At 35.8% G+C, this 22876-nt stretch overlaps 2 protein-coding genes across 4 annotated transcripts in view; one reads left to right on the top strand and one right to left on the bottom strand.

Moving 5' to 3' along the window:
- Positions 1-816: 816 nt before the first annotated feature.
- Positions 817-12972, bottom strand: LOC148087092 (sex comb on midleg-like protein 2). Its single transcript, XM_087785325.1, has 15 exons — positions 12871-12972; positions 11209-11305; positions 11008-11058; positions 10815-10885; positions 9620-9854; positions 8771-8859; positions 8470-8713; positions 7641-7906; positions 7259-7346; positions 6978-7181; positions 6755-6916; positions 6224-6352; positions 4760-4975; positions 4543-4691; positions 817-2703 (listed from the first exon to the last, which is right to left on the bottom strand). The coding sequence occupies exons 2-15, from the start codon at positions 11228-11230 to the stop codon at positions 2578-2580; spliced, it is 2052 nt and encodes a 683-aa protein (XP_087641451.1). The 5' UTR covers positions 11231-11305; positions 12871-12972; the 3' UTR covers positions 817-2577.
- A 3330-nt stretch (positions 12973-16302) lies between these two features.
- Positions 16303-22876, top strand: part of LOC148087091 (cyclin-dependent kinase-like 5) — a 40933-nt gene continuing 34359 nt past the window's right edge. For all 3 annotated transcript variants that reach the window (XM_087785319.1, XM_087785318.1, XM_087785316.1), the window contains exons 1-2: positions 16303-16451; positions 18733-18935. In XM_087785319.1, coding sequence (XP_087641445.1) covers positions 18872-18935 — 64 coding nt within the window. In that variant the 5' untranslated portion in view covers positions 16303-16451; positions 18733-18871. The remainder of the gene's footprint in view (positions 16452-18732; positions 18936-22876) is intronic.

The following is a 22876-nucleotide window of genomic DNA, read 5'->3' as shown; positions in this document are numbered from 1 at the left end:
GCACCCAGGCCATTAGTTTGAAACATGTTTTTTGAAGCAACACATAAGAAGTACAAGAAGATACACATTTTTATTTTTATTCTTGTTCTTGATTTGTTGACTCTTCAATCATGAAATATATGTACCGGTTCTCTTGGATGCTTATTTCAACAGTTTAATAATTCACGTAATTTAATAAATCCTGTCTTCTTTTATTGTAAAGTTATTCTAGGGATTTAAGATATTATTTATCGTAAATGCTGGGTTTACATGAAGAATTACTCAAAATCGCTTTTGTTGGCATTATATTCACAGATCTTTAGGTAAAAAAGGACAAAAAAAATCATTGTTTTTACTCATTTTCACTAGTTAACAGGTTTATTTTCAACATGTCCCACATGCTAATATGACTTCAGAGAAAATACCATCATTTTTCAAAATAAAACACCTTTCAGAGTAATAATTAACAAAAATAATTTGCGATATGTGATATTCTTCCTGTCCAATAACATTGAATTGAATGTCATATTACTCTTAAAAAATCCAATGTAAAAGCACTTTATCAATGTTTTTTAATATTGACTTAAATACCTTGACAGGTAATAAATACTCACAAAATGACAAAATGTCTTAAAACCAAAATCCTATAGTCATATCTAGAGTTAAACTACAAAATAAAAAAAATGGTAGATTCTACATGACGTTTGACCTCATGAGGACCACATAAATAGTCTAAGGGTCTTTGCTCATGTCTGGTTTAAATCAATAATTATCTTTCCTCAGAATCTGTTAACCTTCGTCCCCCTCGTTCACAAAAACAGTCCCATCACACGTCTGTTGTTTGTTAAGGTTTTATCCAACAAAAGGAAAAGACTCAACGTCAACACATTATCTGTTGTGAACCATGATCTTTCAAGTAGTGGAAAAGATGGAAAGAGTGCTCAGCTGCGTTCCAGTCCTGGTTATGGCACACAAATCTTCAGTCAGGACCAGAAGCAAACAGGAAACGTTGGTGTATCATATACAAACAGGATGCTACAAAAAGTTCATACTAACAAAGTTATCCTGAGAAATGTCGTCGGTCGAGCGAGGCAGTCTATTTCACTAGAGAGATAATTACTTTAAATAAAAAGAAACACAAGAACAGTACGAGCTGTAAACGTCCTCATCGCTGTCAGCTTTACTTTCCAAAATTTACATTTTTATACAAAATCTACATTCTGACACGTGATATGGTTAAACCCATAGATCTGTACATGAAGTCTGTATCTTTGTTAACAGTGATTGTAACGGTCAAACTGTCGAGAGCCCTTAGACGTGAGACTTTGATGCTGCTTGATATGTATGGAAGTGTATCCACGCAATCAGAATATTGGAAGTTGAATTTAACACTTTAAAAGGCAAAAATAGATTATTTTTTTTTATTGAAATGTTTGAGTTTTTTTGCATTGTTTTAAAAAAATTGAAATGAAAAATAACATTTAAAATAAATATTATTTGTTTTTTAAACATAGTTTGATATTTAATTGAAAGTTTGATCAAGTAACTCTTGTCTGGTGGCACCACTGACATTTTCATATTAAATTTAAAAGGCTTTAAATAAAAAATTAAAATTTTCTAAACAAATATTGAATTTGGAATATGGATTTTTAAATTATTGGAATTAAAATACCAAACTCTATATCTAAAATAAAATGTCTATCCATGTAATAATAATAAAAAATTAACATTTTAATATCAAAGGTATTTTAAATACAATTATTAAAAAGAAACAACCACATTTCAATAAAACAAATTCATTGCTTGATAATTGAAATGTTAATTTCATTAAATATTCCGATGACACTGAAAAACTTCCATAGATTACCACATGTGAAGTAATTGAAATTATTTTGATCGTTAATGTGATCCAAAAAAAAGCTAAACTGACGGGACAAAAATTCAAAAACAGACTTTTTTCTGTCTTTAAAGTGCCGTTTCTTCAGTCAGCAGGGGCAGAAAACAAACCTAGCAATCGAGTAGTTGCATATTAAAGTGACCGTCTGACAGGATTCCCAGTGGAGACTGTGCAGCTTATTGTTTAACACAAAGCCGGAGTTCTGCTCTCCTGCTGCGATCTCGTTGAGTTTGTGGAGTGCAAGACGACGGAGATAAATATCAAAATTCAACACTTTGTATCATTTAAGAGTGGCCTGTGTCCAGTTAGGAATGTATTCAGAGACATTCAGGCAGCGATTCCCTTGATAGGCAAACACGTGAATCAACAAGTCGGGAAGGTTCCCGGGGAGAGCGTGTGCGGAAGAACATGTTTTGCAAACTTTCCTTTGAACTGGAAATCCAAGACTGTTAAAAAACATCATGAAGAAACATTCTCCATCTTTGGGGATCCAAAACCTGGATCAAGAGATTTCACCAGTGTGCACATGTGCCACTGCAACACTCAAGGGGATTTTTGTTGTTAGAATCAGAGAGTTTGTGTTGAACTATGGAGGGTGAGGTATCAAATCATCTCTGGCACGTCTTGTGACCCCTCAAGTCTGTCCGAGCGACGCAGGATGTGGGTTTGTGTTGCTCGAGGGTTCAGAGCGACGCCTCCTTTCATAGTTTTCCTTGTTTCAGCCTCTCGATGTGGTGACACAGCTTCAGCGCCGGACCGAGCTTCAGTCCCATGTACTTCATGATCATGTCGCTCCGCAGCAGCATCAGAGCTTTGCCATCGATTTCCTGCCAAGAAAAGATTGATACTAGATACACATAATATCACCATTCTTTTCACTTTACCATATGTTTAACAACACTGTAGTGTAACACGTTTTTTTCTCATTATTATTCTCATTTTTTTCGCTAATTATTCTTTAGCTTTCATTAATTAATGAAAATTTAATTTTTTAAATACTAATATTCACAGCATATAATAAAGCTTTTTTGGTCGCTAAGCGGCAGCAGTCACTACTTCATCTACAGCTAAAGGAACAATGAAATCCTGTAAAATACAGTTGACTCTAGCAGCTTCATTCAAAGCTGATGTTTGGACTTATTTTGGTTTCAAAACAAAGGGAGGTTGTTCACCTTGACCCAGAGACAACAAAAGGGATACCTCACACACATTTGTTTAAAGAGGGTTAAGAACATAGTTCTAATATAACGATGTCAACCATTATACAGAGACGTGTGATAAGAGTAAAACCGAGGTTTGGTTTTGAGGAATTTGACAAGGTTTGGTGAATATAAAACATATACAATACAACGCCATGTCACTAGAAATGTACATGAATCCAACAAGTCTTGATCAACTGAAGCAAAATGTGTTTCTTAAATCACCATTTTTTTCCCATTTCGTTTTAAAGCTTTGCAGACGTTCTCTAGGAGTACATATGGAGCAGATATCTGTGGGACGCTTCTTCTCGCTGCCCTCCATGAACCAGATGTTTCTGATCAGTCTCAGTGTAAACATCTGCTGCTTCTAAAGTCTTTATCTGGCGCCGCTCTAAATATATTAGAAAATATCTGACAGCCGACTTTGATTCCCTTCTTCGTATTCAACTGTGATGGTTAGAAGTTGTCAGATCTGGAGGAGAGGAACTAAACTCACACATGTCCCTGGAGGGTCTCTGGCATTCAAACAGACAAACTGAAAGTGCAGTCAGTCAATTTTTAATAGTCAATACGAAAGGTTTTGTATTCATAAATCATTATTTAGCCACATATTGACACATTTATTTTCAGGTTGGAACCTCACAGATTCAAATCAAACACTTGTGCAAACACTATATCATACTGAAGTATATTAAGTTTATTAAATGTTGTTTATTAGCATTATTCGTTTGAATAATTGAATAATATCTATATTGAAAGGTTTTTTATTTTTTATTATTGAATTAACCCTTGTGTTGTCTCTGGGTCAAGGTGAACGACCTCCCTGGCTTCCATAAATACATATACAGTGGTGGAGGTCGTTCACCTTGACCCAGAGACAACACAAGGTTTAAAGTTTTGATACTGAACATTTGTACACACATTTTCTAATTCCAATAATATTTTTAATTTTTTTCGAAATTCAAAATCCTTCAATTAGTAGTATTCTAAATTTAATATAAAAATGTTGTTTTAATAGTGCCATCAGACAATACAAAGACAGTACAGAGGTACTTGATCAAACATTCAGCCAATCACATGACCACAAGTATTCGTGCGTCAATTCATGATTGCAGTTTCCAAAGCAACAGAAAGATTTCAGCTATTAGCAACAAATTTTAGTTTTACAACTTGATGTGAATTTAAAGTTAATGCGAGTGACTCAGTGCTCACTTGGATTAGTCTGGTGAGATACACTTTAAAAAAAAAAAAGTATATTGAATTATATCTTATACAAGACTATGAAACAAAGATATTAAAATAAAAACATATTTTTTAATAATTGGAGTAAGAATAATTCAATCATCCCCAAAAACTAATTTTAAAAGTTAAGTAAACATACTATTGAATTCAATTATTAAAAAAATAAATGCAATGCTCTGATAGAATGTATATACTTCCAAGGTTTAGGTGAAGAGTTGTACTCACATGTTTCCTAAAGAGTTCTGCATGTGGAGCTAATGCTGTCGGGTCTGCGTCTCTCACAAACTGCATCACCTCCTCGATAGACCAGGAGGAAGGGTTTCTTCCAGGGTGACCCTCAGACCCTCCAGCCTCTGGCCCGGTGGTGGAACTGGCTGCAAACAATCACTTCACTGTTAGGAAATGTTTCTCTGGGCTCTGTCAACAGTGATTGACAGCTAACCTTCTGCTCTTCTGAGCGGCTGTGTGGAGCTGATCTCTGCAGGGTTGGAGGAGACTCGCCGGACCGTGGTTCCGCTGGTGGGATGGAAGCTCCCCTGGGCCTGATACTCCGAGGAGGTGCGGCTGGAGGGAGCGCGAGGGGTCATGGAGTTGGAAGCAGAGTCCATGTAGCGCTGATCCTTCATGTGTCCGTTCTCCTCGTGCGGCATCGTCTCAGCTGAGAAGGCAAGAGATGATGAGTAGATCCACCATGACTGACAACCAGGGGAATGTATTAGAAATAATCTGCGACACGATATGTATAGTTATACAGAGGTAACAATATGATATGTTGCGATACTGTAGGCACAAAAATATATTTATATTATTGTTCGAGTACTTGACTCTTGGTGTTGCAGAATTTACAGACCACATGACTCTTGACAAAGTCGTAACTACTTTAATTTGTTTTGAAACCAAAATATGGCCAAACATCAGCTTTAAAAGCTGCTGGAGTCGACTGTATCCTCTCATCCACAGTCATCGTTGCAGAGGATGCAATGACTGGAAGTTCGATTGCAGCAAAGAAATTGTCGAAAATATTTGCATTTTAATTGTGAATAGAAATAAAATCATTATTATTATTTTTAAAAGGAAATAAATGGAGATAATGTTTGATCGATACAGTTCTGTTGAATATCGATATGGTATCGTATTGAAAAAAATATTGTGATATTTAAGTGTATTGTAATTTTTTTACACCCCTGTTTATGAGTGAACAAAGTTCAAATGGCTGATTGGCTAAACAGTAGTTTAAGGTCCATGTCATCCAGCTTACATTGAAATTAAGAATTAAAGGATTCAATATTGGATCTATGTGTCTGAGCACATCAGCCAATCAAGAAGCTTTGACAGACCACAAAGTGACAAAACAGAGAAATGCTTGGAAAATGATCGTGTTACAATGTATAGTGTATATATATATACAAACATGTATAGTACAAAGAACCCTTAAATACTTATTTTGGAAAGATTCCCTTAGGTTCCCTTACTATAAAGCTTTTGAAATCTGTTAGCAACTGAAAAACAGTTCCGTACCATCTCTGGTTTTAAGTGGTCGAAAAGGGCCATCTGCCACGGACTAGTTACAGGCCTAATGCAACTAGGCTAATAATATGATATATAACTTAGACCAGGGGTTCATAATCTTTTCTTGCACTGTGGACCAGTTTATTGTGGGCATTATATTCACAGACCCACCTTCCGATAAAAACTGTAAAAAATAAATCATATAGAGTTTGCGAGACTCATTTTCACAAGTTTACAGGTTTTTTGACAGACTATACAAAATGTTTTTTTCTTTCTGTGTGGTAACAAATGCCTGATGGTCAGTAGACAGTTAGGTTTATGGAAAATGGTTAATAGATGGGAAATATTTTGTCGGCTTCAAGGTACTGCTATGTCAGCAGATACAGGCAGCTCGTACCTTCAGAGGGATGGGCTTCGGTTCGTAGATGTTTGGGAGACAGTGGAGCTGCATACAAAGGAGACACACCAGAGAGACTTCGTTTACTCCCCCGAGCTAACGATGGAGCCTCCAGAGCCTCTTCCTTCACTGAAACAACACGAGAGTTCAAATGTCAATCATTTGATCTGGTAAGACTCAGCGAGGAAAAAAAAACAACTTTGAAATGTGTCGTTCTTTTGCTGCTTTGAAAACAAAGACAACCTTCTTTTGTCTTTTATGATCACTGAAGAAAACAATGTTGTAATCACTATCACTAGAGTCGATCTTCCCGAATAAAGTTCAACCATCAGATTCACAATTGACTATATTTAGATCAGAAAATCCTTTTCTTATTATTAACTATTGATGTTAATGCAGTGATCATTTCATATACCGGTACACAGTTTTTTATTGTAGAGGTAACGTTCTAACCCACTAAATGATTTTGGCACCTTGTGTGAGTGAGTCTAGTTGTTTCAGGTCATCATTATTATTCTGGTCTTTGATTACCTGACTTGCTCCGGTTGAAGGCAGGGTAATGGCTGAAAGGCTGGCTGCTGAAGAGGTTGTCACACTGCAGATGACGGCACATTGTCTCCAAGAATCGCAAAACAAAGGAAGCACTGGATCCGGACGGCAGTTTGACCACACGAACACCCCCGTCTGCTCTCACTGTGACGAGACGGCAGGTTGGAATCCAATATTCCGACACTCAGTTCCGTTAATGCATTACCTCTGACGACCTCTCCTCCCCCTGAGTGAGTCTGCAGGGCACTGAGCAGGACTTTGGGCTGGTACGCACAGTCTATACAGGACTGCACCACCTGCTGGAGCACAGTGTTGACCGGACCTGGTCCAAAGTGGTCCGGGAGATGCTGCATCTGCTTCCTGTCCAAGTGTGGCCCGCAGTTTCCATGTTTGTTGAGGTACACACACACTAGAGTGAAAAAGACAAATGACAGTTTAGCAAGTGTTGTTTGCAAAGAATGCAAAAGGGGAGTTCGAACCCCTCACCTGTCGAGACCACCGAGTTCAGACTGGAGGGTTTGTCGTGAGGAATCTTGATGCTGGAAATATGGGGCGAAGACTGGAGACTCTTTCTCTGACAACACAAAGAAGTAAAAACTTCAATGAGAATCTTAAATGTCCAGCACATGTTTCAAACTCAAGGCCTGGTAGCCAAATACGAATTTTATGGTGATGGTTGAAAGTAGTTAAATTCAAAGTAAACAGCATATATTTTACTATAAGGTGCATATTGATATTTTCAGTTTGAAGTTTATGTATTTATTCTGGTAATTTTATGTGGTACACAGCGCTGAAAAATCGATTTTGTTAAGCTACAAAGCTGCAATGCCAGGCTCCTGGTCTAAAGAAAAGAGGACCTTTATCTTACCTTGCTGCCAGGCTTGGGGCCTCGCTTCTTGTGTGGCTGAAGTGTGAGGCCTGTGTTTTGAGGAGGATTATCGTTTTGGTTAGCGGCTGCTTCCGCAACAGCTTTGAGAAGAGCCATGGTCTCGCTCTTGGGCCGTCGACCTCGCACGCCCTTTCTGACCGGAAGTCTGGGTAGAGGATTTGGGAGTCTGAAGGGAGGCTGCAAAGACCGCCGGCTCGGCTTGGAAGGTGACGCTGAGAGAGACGGTGGGTTTTTTGGCAAGTTTGCTGTCAAAAAAAGTATGAAGAGATCAAACATGCTGTACCTTCAATTTGACATATTCAAGTTTTGAACATGTTTACATAAACATCTATAATTACTATGTTATAACCATTTCTCATTGTCTAAACCATATTTCAAAGCTGGCAATATCATTATGTAAGTAGATCAGTGCCGTTGTAATATTAAATGGTTGAATTAAACATTTCTATTTGATATTTCTTAGTTAAATATTGGAAATCTATAATTTCTATATTGGGGTTGAATTTGTTTGTATGAAATAGTTTAATTTAAATAATGTATATTGAAAGGTTTAATTTGTGTTTTTATCAAACGGCTAATTTATCGAACTTTCAATAAATCATGTGACATGCAGATGCAACAGAAAGATTTCAGGTAATTGCAACAGTTTTACAGTTTAATTTTTCGTGAATTTAAAAGGTCGAGGAATGACTCGGTGCTTGATTGTTTTAGTTTGGTACTACTGAAAAATAGTGGAATTCAATGATTTAAAAATAATAATAATTGAATGTTTCAAAGACTTCTGCTGCCACCTACAGGAGAAACTCACCGCTGTTCCCTGGCGGCTGCAGACTGTGTTTGGTGAGCAAACACCAGCCCACGGGGAAGATGTCCCGGGAATCGTACTTGCACCAGTAATCAAAGGCTCCCCGCCAGCCGTCGAACATGATAAACACTTCATTCCCTTTGACCTCTCCGATGGTGGCCGGACAGATCAGGTACGGGTTTTTTTTGTCCACAGCTTCCAGCTTCATCCCTGGTTTGAAGATGTTCTGCGGAGGTCTTGGTGGTTCCTGAAGTTCCATGTGGTTTATTAATAACACGAAATGTACTTTTTGAGTGATGATTACCTTTTTGAATGCAGCTGATGGTGCCATCTCTGCTCCATTGAGGGTTCTCAACAAAAACATAGGCCACGAGGATGCATTCATCCGGAATCCTGAGGGTTTTCAAAAAGGAAGATTTAATGCAAAACTCATGGCCTGGGGACCAAGTCTGGTACACCAAGTTATTTTATGAGGGGAATTTGATACTAAAAACAGTGGGGTAATTATGTTGATCGGCGAGCAATAGTACTAACAGATTTTACAGCGGCTTAATATATTCTGTATTCAGGAGCCTGGCTTATTAATACTACAACCCCCTTGGAGTAATACTAAGAGCCACATGGATTAATAATACAGTAGTAATACCACAGAGCCTAGTGGGGTAATACTACTGACGCTCCCAGAGTAAATTAGCAGAGCTACATGGATTAATAATACAGTAGTAATACTACAGAACCTTGTGGAGAAATAATACGAGAGTAAAACTACAGAGCCTCGCAGAGTAATACTATGGACCCTCAGAGGTAAAAAATACCAAAGTAATACATGGAGTTATACTAGGCAGCCCAACAAAGTTATACTGCAAAGCCTTTTGTAGTAATAAAACTGCGCATTGCGTTGAAACTTCGTATCTTACCAAAGTTTAACTAAAACATTTTTTTAAATGAAGTGTACCCCATAAAATCATTTCCAGGTTACCAAGTAACACCAGAATTAATACACAAGGCATGCTGCATTATACACTGTCAATTTTGAAAAAAAAAAAAGGATTCGAGTGCGCCTTGTAGTCCAAAAACTATGGTAAGTATGTGTAACGACGCCAAGATAATTTGATTTAGTATCTCCAGCTATAATCTTCTCAATGCTCCTCACCAAGGGGCGGCTGCAGCATGTCCCCATTCTTCTCACACGTCCCAATAGGTTGAATATCCGAAGAGTCCACTAGTCTCCAGAAGTCGTTGCTGCTGTCGCTTCCGTCCAGGCGGAGGCGCAGGCGGACCCCGGTCAACCCCATCACCGTGGCGATACATACCGATGTGGAGTTTCGAGGGTCATAAGCTTCCAGCTTCATTCCCACTTTGAAGTCATTGGTGGGAGGAAGTCGTGCCTGTGAATTAAATTAATAAAAAAAGAAAAACGTCACGTTAGGTAACTACTGTTGCTCATGAAATAAATAAAATAATAATACTGAGAAAATGTATGGAAGTATACCAATTTAAGAAGAATATTGAAAGGTTGAATTTGACATTTAAAATGTTGAAACATTTTTTATTTAAATATTTTATTACCATTATTGAATAATTGAGCACCATAATTTGCATTGGAGGTTTAATTTTTTTGTCTCCTTTATAATAATGAATTAAATTACTTGTTTCCACATTAACCCTGATATTCTAATTCCAATTACAAAATATATATTTTTAAAGTTCAATATTTTTTCAATTGGTAGCCTTTTAATATAAATGTTGGTATAATAGTACCACCAGACAAAACCAAAAGGGAACCAAGCTACTTGATCAAACTTTAATCTGATCATGCGATGCGATGATTAAGTGACAACGTAGAAGCACTGGCGTATTAATTAATTATGGCGGATTTCAAAACAACGGTAACATTTCAGTTATTTGCATCAAATGTTAGTTTTAGCTTGGTTTGAATTTAAAAGTTAGAGAGTGGCTCAGTACTCACTTTGATTAATCTGGAAAAATGGAACTACTATACCAACATTTCTAAATTGACTTTAAAAGGCTATGGATTAAAGAATATATTTAAAAAAAATGTATTTTTGAATATTTGGAATAAGAATATCACTCTATGTGTAAAAAAATAAATATTCTTTTTTTTTTAAATTCAATTCTTTAAAAAAAACAAAATCTTTCAACATAGAAATGATTGAAATTCATTATTTAAATAAAACAACAACCATTTAGATAAAAAAAAACATTAATACAAACAACCATTTAATATTCTAATGCCACTTCAATAGAAATTATCATTGCTTAATAACTTCCAAATAATGGTTAACCATCACCAAGAATCAAATGTTTAAACAACAAAAAGAACCCACCTGACAGAAACAGTTGGGTGGAGCTGGTGTCGCAGATGTTTCCTTCAGATATTCTTCCCAGTTGAAAGCTTCTATAAATAAAAAGAAGATCCTGTCAAATACATTTGATTGTTGCCAACAAAAAAAAGAGTATAAATAAACGCTCCAACCATCCAAGCTACTCATGTCAAAACTGTTTGAAATGATGTCAGACCTGTAACTGTGTCGCTTCTTCCAATTTTATCTTTTTTTCCATCTTTCGGATCTAAATAAGAACAAAACACAACATGGATATATGAAGTTCATGTGGGATGATGTAGAACAATGAATAGTGTTAGCAAACTTTTACAAAAGAAAACGGTTTATGATGAATATTATTTATGTTTAGAAAATGATATCAAACTGTGGTCTGTACCTTTCAGAGGAGTTTTCCCCATCGTGATCGATCACAGAAAGAGCTGTTGAAATCTGCACTGGGACTCCAGGACACTTTCCAGTCTGCGATCAGTCCACTGAAAAATGTAAAGTACAATTTTCCAAAAAATGCTTCACACACATTGTTGAAATTATATTTTAAATTTGAATTAACTTCATATTATGGGATTATTTATTTAAATTTAAATGACCCACATCATTTAATTGTGTGTAAAAACTAAACTAATAAAAACAAGATAAGTTAAATTACATGATAGTCAACATGATAATTACCAAGAGGAAGCTTTTTCAAATTACATATTTATCTTTAGATATATTATTTTAGTGAAACCTATTCAGTTGTTTTACTATATGTGCTTTGGTGTGTCATTCCAGTTATGGAAACTCCTGCGGAGGCAGGAAGCCTGACCTGGGTTTCCCCCCAGCATGACTTACAGACTTACAGGAAAAGAACAGTACACAAGTAATACATATCTACTTTCATTTTCATTTTTATCACTCATAGTTAAAGGTGGATTACCCGATATTTCTCAGTGAATATTAATACCTATTCAATTATTAGTGTCATGTTTTTAAAGATTTTCTTCAAGGAAAATAGTATTTTTAAATGGAAAGGGGATATAACAATGAGCAAAAATATTGATTGACAGTTCGAGAGGTGAAATAGATAGTGGAGAATGCCATCTATTGACATTTAACCAATAACAAGATATTTTTAATTTACAATGGTGGTCGTAATGGTTGTATTATTATTTTTAACATGTGCACTGCATGAATTAATATGTGCATGTATGTCATTTTTTGGTGAATCTAATATACACAATATGGGAAGTACAAAGGTATATCAATCAATCAATTTAATTACAGCTGACTTGTCCAGTTTCATCTTAACAATAAAATGTAGTCATTTCGTAAAATGAAAATGTTTTATTCCATAAAAACACATCGAGACATTCAGTAAATCCATTAAAAACGAATTAAAGAAAATTTAATTAAAAGAAAAAAACAATGAAAAATAACGACAATAAAATTAAAATAACAAAATAAAACTAGCACAATAATAACTAAATAATTATGAATATATAAACAACATTAAACAGTAAGAAGTGTTGTTTTCAATGTTATTTAAATTGCACCAACTAGTAATAGAGACGGCAAGTCATGAAAAACACAACTTAATATTAATCAATATTAATATTATGACACAATATTAAAGTGTTTAGTAAATCAAGTTGTAAATGTTGTTGTTAGTGTTTACTTCCCACTGCTTGGAGAATGTTATTTGTATTCTTATGTCACATCCACAATGTTTACTTCATCTTTGCTAATAATAACGCCATAATACGATAGATTGAGGGCGTGTGAATTAAATACGAAAGCTTTTGAACCAAACATTGAATTAATATTATTTTTCTTTGCTCACTGCTCTGTATTAGACACTGATGTGCCACTGCTCCAGGTGATAGTCGGGTCCCACTGTTGACAACTGCAACTGCTTGAGCAGCCAGAGACTTGACACTGGCTAATAACTGGACTGGCTAACCTCTAGCATTCACCTCCTGTGAGCTCCTGTGGCGAACAAACACATTCTTGTTCGATCACTAAGATTACTTGAAGACATACATATGGAAATATAACTTACAAGTTCTGTGTTCTTCTTCGGCAGATCGTCTGGAGATCCAATAGTTTGTCTATTCGTCAGCTGCCATTTTTCCACCAGTGTAGTTACACGCATGTAATAGACGACAAAGATAGGTGAGAAGTAAGAGTGGCTCCGGAAAAACACGGAACCAATACCGTCTCGAGATGTTCACGCCGTCAACCAATCAGAATAATGTTTACATCGACTCGTCCAATCAAATTGTGGTAAAATCCGTTTGTAATTTTAGATCCCCAAAACACATTGATGTGATGTATCTTCTTTTTTTAGAGAATCTTTGCTTGGTACGTCGCTCGATTCTTCTGTGATTGAAAAATAAAAATAGTCTCACGGAAAGAAGAAATAAAGTAAACCATTGAATCATTAAACTACCAAGATAAAGAGATGATGAAAAAAGATTGGGAATGTCGTTGATTTAAATATGAGGAAGCAAAAGTAATAATGATAATACAGATACAAATACATTTATGTAGTCAATTAAACTAGAGTCATCAGCGTACTTACATAATAATAATATCATTCATCTGATATTTGATGAATTATTTTCTTTAAATAAATGTCCAAATAAATACACAGTGTTAAAAAAAAAAGTAGAATTTAAATATGAACAACACGAGGATAATACAATACAATTAGTAAACAATAAACAAATAAAACAGTCAATGTTGAGTCATTAATTAAAATTGAAAAGTGAAATTAGGCAGTTCTTAAATTTAAAAACATTCTCTATTACTATCTTTAGTAATAAATAAAAATATGATTTATTGAAGATCCATTAAAAGTGCTGAAGTGATAAAATGCCTTTATGTTGTCAAGAGAAAATAATTCCACTGATATGATATTTGATAAATTAATAATTTAATGAATATCAAAATACAATTTCAGCAAGTCCGAATTAAACTACCTAAAGATGTAATAATACAATAAGTAAATAAAACAAAACAATCAAGATTTAATAATACATTCAAATTAAATTAATTTACACAGTTCTGAATTTCTAATTAACATCCTTTAATAGTAACTATAGTATAAACATTAACTTGTATTTATTATTGTGGAAGCCATTAAAAGTGCTGCAAATATAAAGGACACAATAACGTAAAAACATGTCCCCAAAAAACACCACTTAACTGCAAATGTTAGAAAAACGAAAATAAATAAAACTGCTTAAACAACAAAAATTCGTTTCAATATGAGATTGAAAAAATTAAAATTTGTTATTGAAGTTACAGTTTGTCACCAATGTGTCGGCAAATTGCACAAACATGACTCACATCCTCTTTCATCTTCCCATTTCCCTAGTTATTTAGCATGGCTAAAGTTAATTCACTGTCAAATGATTTCAACAACACAAACACATTATGTAATATTCAATTCAACACTAAATGAATATAAGGTATTAAAAAAAAAAAACAGCATTTCAATTGGATGAATTGGATGCATATATAGTAGAAACCTGGGTTATGCATCATTATTTATATTCGCAACTATATCAGTAAGTGAGAGGCTCTAGGTACGTTGTAACAATAAGTGAGTCATTACTTACTAGAATATTTTCTGCTGAAACCAGCTATTTTAGGATGCTCTCAATTTGATTATAATATAGTTCATTGAAATAGGTCAGTTCATACACAGTCCAGAATCCTTGGGCTTTTCATAGGTCACACACACACACACAGACACACACACACACACACACAGACATACACACACACACACACACACACATACACATACACATACACACACAGACATATATATATATATATATATATATATATGACAACACATTGGTGACAAACTGTAATTTCAATAACACATTTTTATTTTTTTAACTACTATTTTGTATTTTTGTTGTTTCTGTTATTTAAGCTTTTTGAGAATTGACTTGAGGAGAATTTATCTATATCTATATCTATATCTCTCTCTCTCTCTCTCTCTCTCTCTCTCTCTCTCTCTCTCTCTCTCTCTCTCTCTCTCTCTATATATATATATATATATATATATATACATATGTGTGTGTGTGTATATGTGTGTGTGTGTGTAACATAATTATATAATATTGTTTTACTTAATCTATAAACAATTGATCAAACGTTAGTGAAGTGTAATATGTAGGGTATATGCTGCACTGAAACACACATGCTTGTGTCCTCAGTCCAGGCATGAATGTTCCTGGTGGTTCAAGACCAGACCTGATCCAAGACTAACCTGCTGAGCTACTTCTACCAGGAGTAAAGGACCCCTTCATATAAGTATTTATTTTCATGATATGGTATTATATTGTATATGATATAATGATATGATATTGCATTATAACATATGATTCAAATATATTACATATTATTAATAATAATAAATAAAAGTTAATTAGATTCACCGAGAAATTCAGGACTTTTTAAACGTAAAGCACATAGCTAAGGATGTTTTTTCCCCACAACTTTTGTAATCGTTTTTTATTATTATTATTGTTGTTTTTCTAACTTGCCGAAGTGAAAACACAATTCTCCTCTTTATTGGGGACGAAAAATAGTATCTTATCTAATCGTAAATCCAAACAGTAAACTCATATTTTTAACATTGATATTCGTTATTGTCAATTATTATGATATCGAGTGGTAGACAAGTTAACAAATGACTTGATTAAAATTCAATCTTTTTTAAAATTATTTGGTGTTGCTTGTGAAGCTGCAGAAGAATATTGATTCAATGAGTTTCCCATAAATCGATATAGTTTCTGTCAATAATTATTAATACCAATATCTTAACTAAATACTTTTTTAAAGATATGCAGATATTATTCGAGATATTTTTCCTCATAAGCTGCAATATAACTTTGGCCACTAGATTTCAGCATTTTACCACCGTATCTTGTGAACTTGGCAAAAGTTCTCCACTGATGGTAAATTAAATAACTGGAGCTTGAAATGGCCTCAATTGTTGTTGAGTCTTTTCCATCACAACATGTACCCTTCTCGTTTGTATGGTTTTAATGAAAATAAAACATTATTTAAATAAAAATAATAGTTTTGTACAAATATGTCATGATGGTTGAATATTTCATTTTCTTCATCATCGTTTAATCGTGACGTAATTCGTTGTTTGTATTACAACTTCTGACCAACGAGTATTGTTTGATAATTCTGCAGGCTGAGTGTTGTCTTGTGAATTATGTAATTGAGAAATTAGAACAATAATATCCCCCTTGAAAAAAAACACCCTCAGACCGCATCACATACCTTTCCCGCCCTCGTCGGTGTTCTCATCGTTGATTGGTCGACAGTGTGGAGGCGTACGCATAAACATGTGCATTAGCCGCCCTGATTGGTTTAGTTTTGTGTCAGTCAAACTGTTGCCTGGTGAACCGCTTGCAGCCTGTCAAACGCACGATCCGTGTTCCTGAAGCTGCTGAAATGAAAATACACTCGTTAGTGGGCGGATGTTCGGGCCCGGTACCGTCACTTTACCAGCCGATACTGATGAAGTGAGTCTCGCATTTTTGTGTCAGAAGTATCGGCTCGTGGTGAAGATCTTCTTGACCAGAGGACGTCAACAAGGATGAGGTTTGTTTCCAGCTCGTTTGTTTTTAATCAGGTTGAGAACTGTGGCCAGCGAGTTAACTTCAGCGTGGAGACTTGTTGGATTTAATGTTGAATTTAGTTTCCATACGAACGAGGCAAAGACCCCCTGCTGCGTGGGATGATCCAGATTTCCACCAGAACAGGTGTCTTCACATCGTTTCTGTGGAGTTTGTCGTCATCTTTGCTGTGTGTAGTTGTGACTACTCAGTCTTCCACTGCTGTGTTTGTGCTGTGCAGGTGAAGTATTTTGAGCATGCATGACTCACTGGTATTGAATAGATCTCCAGATATGGTCAGTGCAGGCTCTGATGGTGGTAGCCTCTGGGCCTGGACACCTAGTTTGAAGAAACATTCCCCAACAAGACCACCACCAGGCACAGGGATTTAAATGTGCCAAGTGTGTTGTTAGTTTGCAAGAGAAGATGGCCTGTGGCTGAGTATCCAGTGATTGGCTCTTTGGGGAGATTCTGTTTATTTTGGGGCCCGTGTTGGAGACCCCTGTGGTGGAAGTACAATAGAGTCGCTGGGCAAAAAGATGCAACGGAGGAGGCTGTGGTTGTCTGTTCCCCAGCTGAGGCACTTTGATTTCCTTAGAAGATCATAGCAGGCATGAAAATGTCATCTTGAATTTCACTGTCAGTTCATGTGAACAGATGTGCCCTGTATGTAGGTGACAATCTGGTTTAATTCATGAGCCCTGGGAAATGTCAAAACGTATTTGAAAGGATGACAAGTTTTTTGAATTAGATCAGCAGTTTCAATCACACAATGGGCCAAACATTTCAACAATGTAAGTCCTGAGCCAAAGAAAATATATATTGATCTAAAGTCCGAATTGATTAATCATATTATTCTTTCATTTTTTGGTCTCAAATTATTTTAATTATCTCTGTGTTTGTCTTTTTTGACAAAACAAGTTCCTTTCCTTAAAAATCAGTTTCCCTCTTAATGTTGACATTCATATTCTCTGCTTCTAAACTCTTGCTAAAAACAAATCATTAAGATGTTTTCGGGCTGTGTATGGGCAAGAATCTGGTGATCATCAATCAAGATACAAGGACAACAAAACGATATAGTGTGAAACTCTAGGAACAAGGACAACTCTGGTGATGCAGAATTTTACAGACCACATGCCAAAGTCATAACTGTTTTAATTTGTTTTGAAACCAAAATATGTCTGTATATAAATATGTCAATTTGTAATATTAAATACTAGTGAACGTTATCTTTAAATACATAGAGTGCTATTGTCTGTCTTGGGGTAGTTAAGCTACAGTCCTCAGCACAAGACGACAGGAAGTTATGTCTGATGGGAACATTTAAACTATTCAGTAGGAAGGTGACCGTTATGCTGGTTTTAACAGCTTCTGACTAGCCAGCAAGTGTGGACACCTCTTCTCTAGTGTGTGAGCTTGTATTGTGCCGCAAAGGAACATGAACTCTTATGAGTATTGTGCATGCAAAGGCCAGTTTCAGCTGGCACACAGTTAAATGGCCTCTTTACAGATTAACTTTGCTTCTATGAAGAAGAACGAGATTGATTGATGGTTACAGAATTATTTTGCGTATTGTCACATCAAGCTGATATAGAAGGACAATTGATGTTAGTCGGGGTATGTAGTGGCAGGAATCTGGCGATAGGATACATATAACAATACAGGGGCAACAATACAATACATTGCGATATATATTGTTATACTGTAGGAACAAGGAAATATTTGCTTAAAATAACCAATCTTCTAAAGTTACAAATAAAACTTATTGAATATAGAATTATAAATTGAAGGATTCACAATTTTCTTGTATTGCCTCTAACCTGAGTGCTCTGCTTAGGTCATAACTAGTAAAAAAAAAACAGAAAATTTGAATCACTGATTTAGGTTTGCTAGATAAGCATCAACATCATTTGACAAGTCAGGGTAGTTGCTAAACTAAAAGTACGAATGTCCTAGTTGTTAGGAGTGCCTTGAGCCACAACAAAACTATTGAATTGTCTGAGTTGTTTTATTGATTTGATTGTAAAGTGTTTTTTAATAAGGTCATTGTGTGCCCTGATGGAGGTATCTACTCTATTTATTTTTGTATTTGCCTCCATCATGCTAGCATTTACAACTGTTATGTTTATTTTTATTTAATAGTCAGGAGTTTAAGGTGAATTTAGAATGTATATTTTAACTACATGGCTACCATATATTTCTCTATTTTTATCCCACACCTGGTGCTTTGGTTTCATGAATGACTCATGAATTCATGTATCTTCCAGGTAAAAGTGGACCACCAGGCTCCAACATGTGGTTCTTGTCGCAGCCTGAAGGCCTCAGAGCATCAAGCTGCTCCTCTCTAACTGGACTTCTTCTGTCTGAGCTCCTCCACACCTCTTCTTCGACCAACCCCGTGTCTTCATGAGGATCCATGACCTCGGTGATGTGATGAATAAATTTGAAGTCCTTGGGATTGTCGGTGAAGGTGAGATATTATCATCATTTACGCTTCATTCAGAAGAATCAAACAAGTTTCAAAACAATGTTGATGAACTGCAGCTCAAGTTCATTTTTACCATTGATTAGTTCCTAAATTTGCGGTTTTTACTCCCTGATGGTCCATATTTAAAAGCTTTTGAAGCACAGTGGGGCAGGCTGGCCCCGGGTGTCAAACTCAATCACATGAAGGGCAAAAATACTTAAGCACTATTGGTTGCTGGCCAAACAAATGTTATATTCTTCAATTGTATTGTCACAATTGTTTCTTAACAATATAGTAGTACGATGTATTGTGATACTGTATGAACAATCTGGAACTAATTTAATTTCTTTTGAAACCTAAATATGTTGCAGCTAAAGTAACGATACAATCCCACACATCCCATTAATGACTGAGGGTGAGAGGATACTGTCAACTCCAGCATCTTTTAAGGCTGTACATATTTACCAAAGTCAAGTAATCTGACAATATTACAAATATATCCTTGTTCCTAAAGTATCACTATACATCGTATCATTGCCCCTGTATCATGGTACATATCGTATGACAAGATTATTGCCAATGCACAACCATATTAATTTCTATTCTATTGATTACATTTTTTTATAAAGAGATTTATTTTGAAAAAATATGGTATTTTATGTATGTGTGACTCTTGACATGTCTCTTCACCCAAGTTTACACAAATATAGACTGTAAACTAGTGAAAATGAGTAAAAACACAAACTGAATTATTACATTTTTACCGTTACGTATCTGAAGGTCAGTCGGTGAATATAATGATGATTTTAAACCAATCCGTGGTGCAAAAATGGTTTGCGACCCATAGGCTAGATGACAGCTTGATCGATATCAGGAATATACACAGATCATAAAAACTGTTATGGAGACAGGATAATGAATGTTCAAGCAAGAGTCTGGACCAACAGGACGTCTCATTACTAACATCAGTATGAAGGTTCTGAGCTTGAGTCCCTTTATTAATTGATGAAATGGATGAACTGGATCACATAGGTCTCAGGGTTGAAGCTTCTATTCTGTCCCACTTCTCTCTCAAACACCGGGCCGTCTTAAAATGTGTGTATAATTCATTCAAAGGAAGTCAGCGAAGAGGCCAGGGACTCGTTTAACATGTCTCAGCTTTTAAGAGACACATTTATCACTGAAGTCAGCTTCTTTGTTTCCTCTCCGATCCAGACATTAGTTCTCTGTCATCTTAAACTTGGGCAATTAAAAAACAAAGAATGGACAGAATTTTAAAAACCTAAGGGAAGAGATTTTCTGATGAGCTAAAGAAATGAGGTGGCAAAGCTAAGGAAGAGAGGAAGCTAATAAAAATAGTCAAATAGATGGTTGGTAAAAACTGATGACAAATGAAGGACAGTTAAAAAAACGAGTTATGTGAGACCAAAGAAATGTAAGGAAGGAGTAGGAACCTCATTCATGACTCCTGGGGAGAATTTTACATTTTATATATACGGTATACAGAATTTCTATACTCTCTACTGTAGCTTAAACAATTAAGATCTGGAGTGAATTCGGTAACATTTTTACATTACAAGAATCTTATCTAACTCTCAACCATCTATTCAGACCCTTTCAAGTATATCTGGGGACGTATTCCTGAAGAACCTAGAACTGAATCGAAACATTCCTAGAAAGAAGCCTTAGCTTAGGGGTGATTTCAGAACACTCTGAGGAACTCAGAAGAAGGATAGAAAATCCCCAATCTTAGTGAGGAGGTGTGGTTGACCCCTGTTGCTAGGTATGAGTCATCTTTAAAATCTGCGATGTGTTGATGCTAAAAGCTAGATAAAAAATATTATTTTGGTGATAATAGGAAATGGATGGACTCTCAAATGTATAAACTTAACCATAGAACACAATCTTCATCAAATTGTGTACTTGGATCTCCTCATAATTTCAATCATTTCAAATACTGTATTTGTCCAGTTTTTCTTTTAATTTTTGGATCAACTCCTTGCACCGCTCTAGTAGAAGAACTCACATTTCTCCGGTCCATAAATCTCACTGTTTCTTTCAGGATAAATTTTAAAATTCTGGTTCTTGCTTTCAGAGCTATTCATGGTCAGGCTCCTCCTTACATCACTGATCTGATCCAGCCTTACACCCCAGCTTGGGCTCTGAGGTCTGTGGATCAGAATCCACTGCTGGTTCCTTGAACACGGTTCAGGACCAGAGGAGAGAAATCCTTCCAGGCTGTTGCGCCTAAGCTTTGGAACGATCTTCCTCTCTCTCTGCGCTTGATGGATCTACTGACTCCTTCAAGAAACATCTCAAGACACTTTCATACGCGTAGGCTTTTCCTTGATTCTCTGAGACTGTGTTGGTCTCGGTTTTGTCTTGACCTTTTAAGCATATATTTTATTGGTTATTGTTTTTATTGTATAAGCACTTTGTGACCCTGGTCTAAAAAAGCGCTAAACAAATATTACTAACTTACTTACTTACTTACTTACTTACCTACTAAGAATCTTAAAGAACAAGAAACTGAGCTTTAATTACAGGTCCCTAACAAGGTTTGGTTGTTTTTATGGATCTCCTTGATCGAGACTCATCAAAGTTATTTCAAACTCTGCTCAATGACCATTATGTTCTGAGGACACTTTTTCAAGTACCTCCAGGCCCACAGTTTCACCTCCAAATGTTTCCCACCGTACCCAAAATCCATAGATAGAAACACTATGTATGTTTTCATGTTAATTCATGTTTAACCCATGTGTTATCTCTGGGTCAAGGTGACCCTGTGGCCTGAAAACAGATCTGTTTTAGCCTGAGGTATCCCTTGTGAATACAAAGATGGATGAAAGAAAGTTTGGAAGAAAGTATATACAAGAAGGATAAAGAAACAAAAGGTAATAAGGTGGAGAAAAGAAAGATGATAAGAAAGAAAGAATAACATGGAATAGAGATATAGAAAGAAGATAAATTATGAAGGGATGGACAAGGTGGAATAGAATGGAAGTAGAGACTGCACGAATGGATTGAAGGAACATCAAAAAACCATTCTCACTGATTGGTTCTGCTTGAGGTTTCTGCCTAATAAAAGGACGTTTTTCCTCAACCCTGCTGCTCATGGTTATTGGCTGGTTTTTCTCTTCTCTTTTATTGTGTTATTTAAACTGTGTCTTCTGATAATTATGTCATGATTCGACACCTTTATTAATGTTTAGTTGATTAAAACAGATGAAGAGAGAAGACTCAGGAAGAAGTAGCGAGAAAAAGGAATAATGGATAGAAAAAAACACAAGATATTATAATGTCCGGTGTGAAGTGTTACGTTTCAAATGTGAGTAGAAACAAATACAAGTTTCCAGCACTGGAAATTTACTCAAGAACTTCTTGTCCTCCACCCGACGGTCTCTTCAGCGAGCAGACGTAGAGATGCTAGCTGTGTGTCATATGTTAGCTGCGTCCTAGAATTCTTCTCCGAGCCTCGGGGGGGTGTGAGTGAGTGCCAAGGTTGATAACATCACAACTACAGTAGCTCGCCAACGTCCTACTTTCTGAGCCACCTGTCTCATCAGATAGATCTTTGCTTCGACTTATGTCGAGATCTGAGATACGTCTTGTTGTTATCGTCCACCCACTGAGAGAGAAAACTCTTTCTCCTGAATGACCTTAAGAGTGTTTAACCCCCGGAATGTTTCATGTGAGATACATCCCCAAGCAAAAGTGTATTTACATGTAATACAAAATGTATCGTTGGCCTCACATGTGTCCTTTAGTCCGACTTTTACATCGTGGCCTGGTTTATTATCTGCGTTATATTTAGACCATTAGATAAAAACTGAAATGAATTCATATAGAGTTTCACTCATTTTCACTAGTTTACAGGTTATTTTTTTGAGTAAAATGTAATGAAAATAGCACCTTGATAAATGTCAATAGTCTTGTCAATAGTC

This window comes from Callionymus lyra, chromosome 2, assembly GCF_982586985.1.
Source record: "Callionymus lyra chromosome 2, fCalLyr1.hap1.1, whole genome shotgun sequence".
Lineage (NCBI taxonomy): Eukaryota > Metazoa > Chordata > Actinopteri > Syngnathiformes > Callionymidae > Callionymus > Callionymus lyra.
Note: the sequence above shows the minus strand (reverse complement) of the source record. Positions and strands in the feature narration are given on the sequence as shown.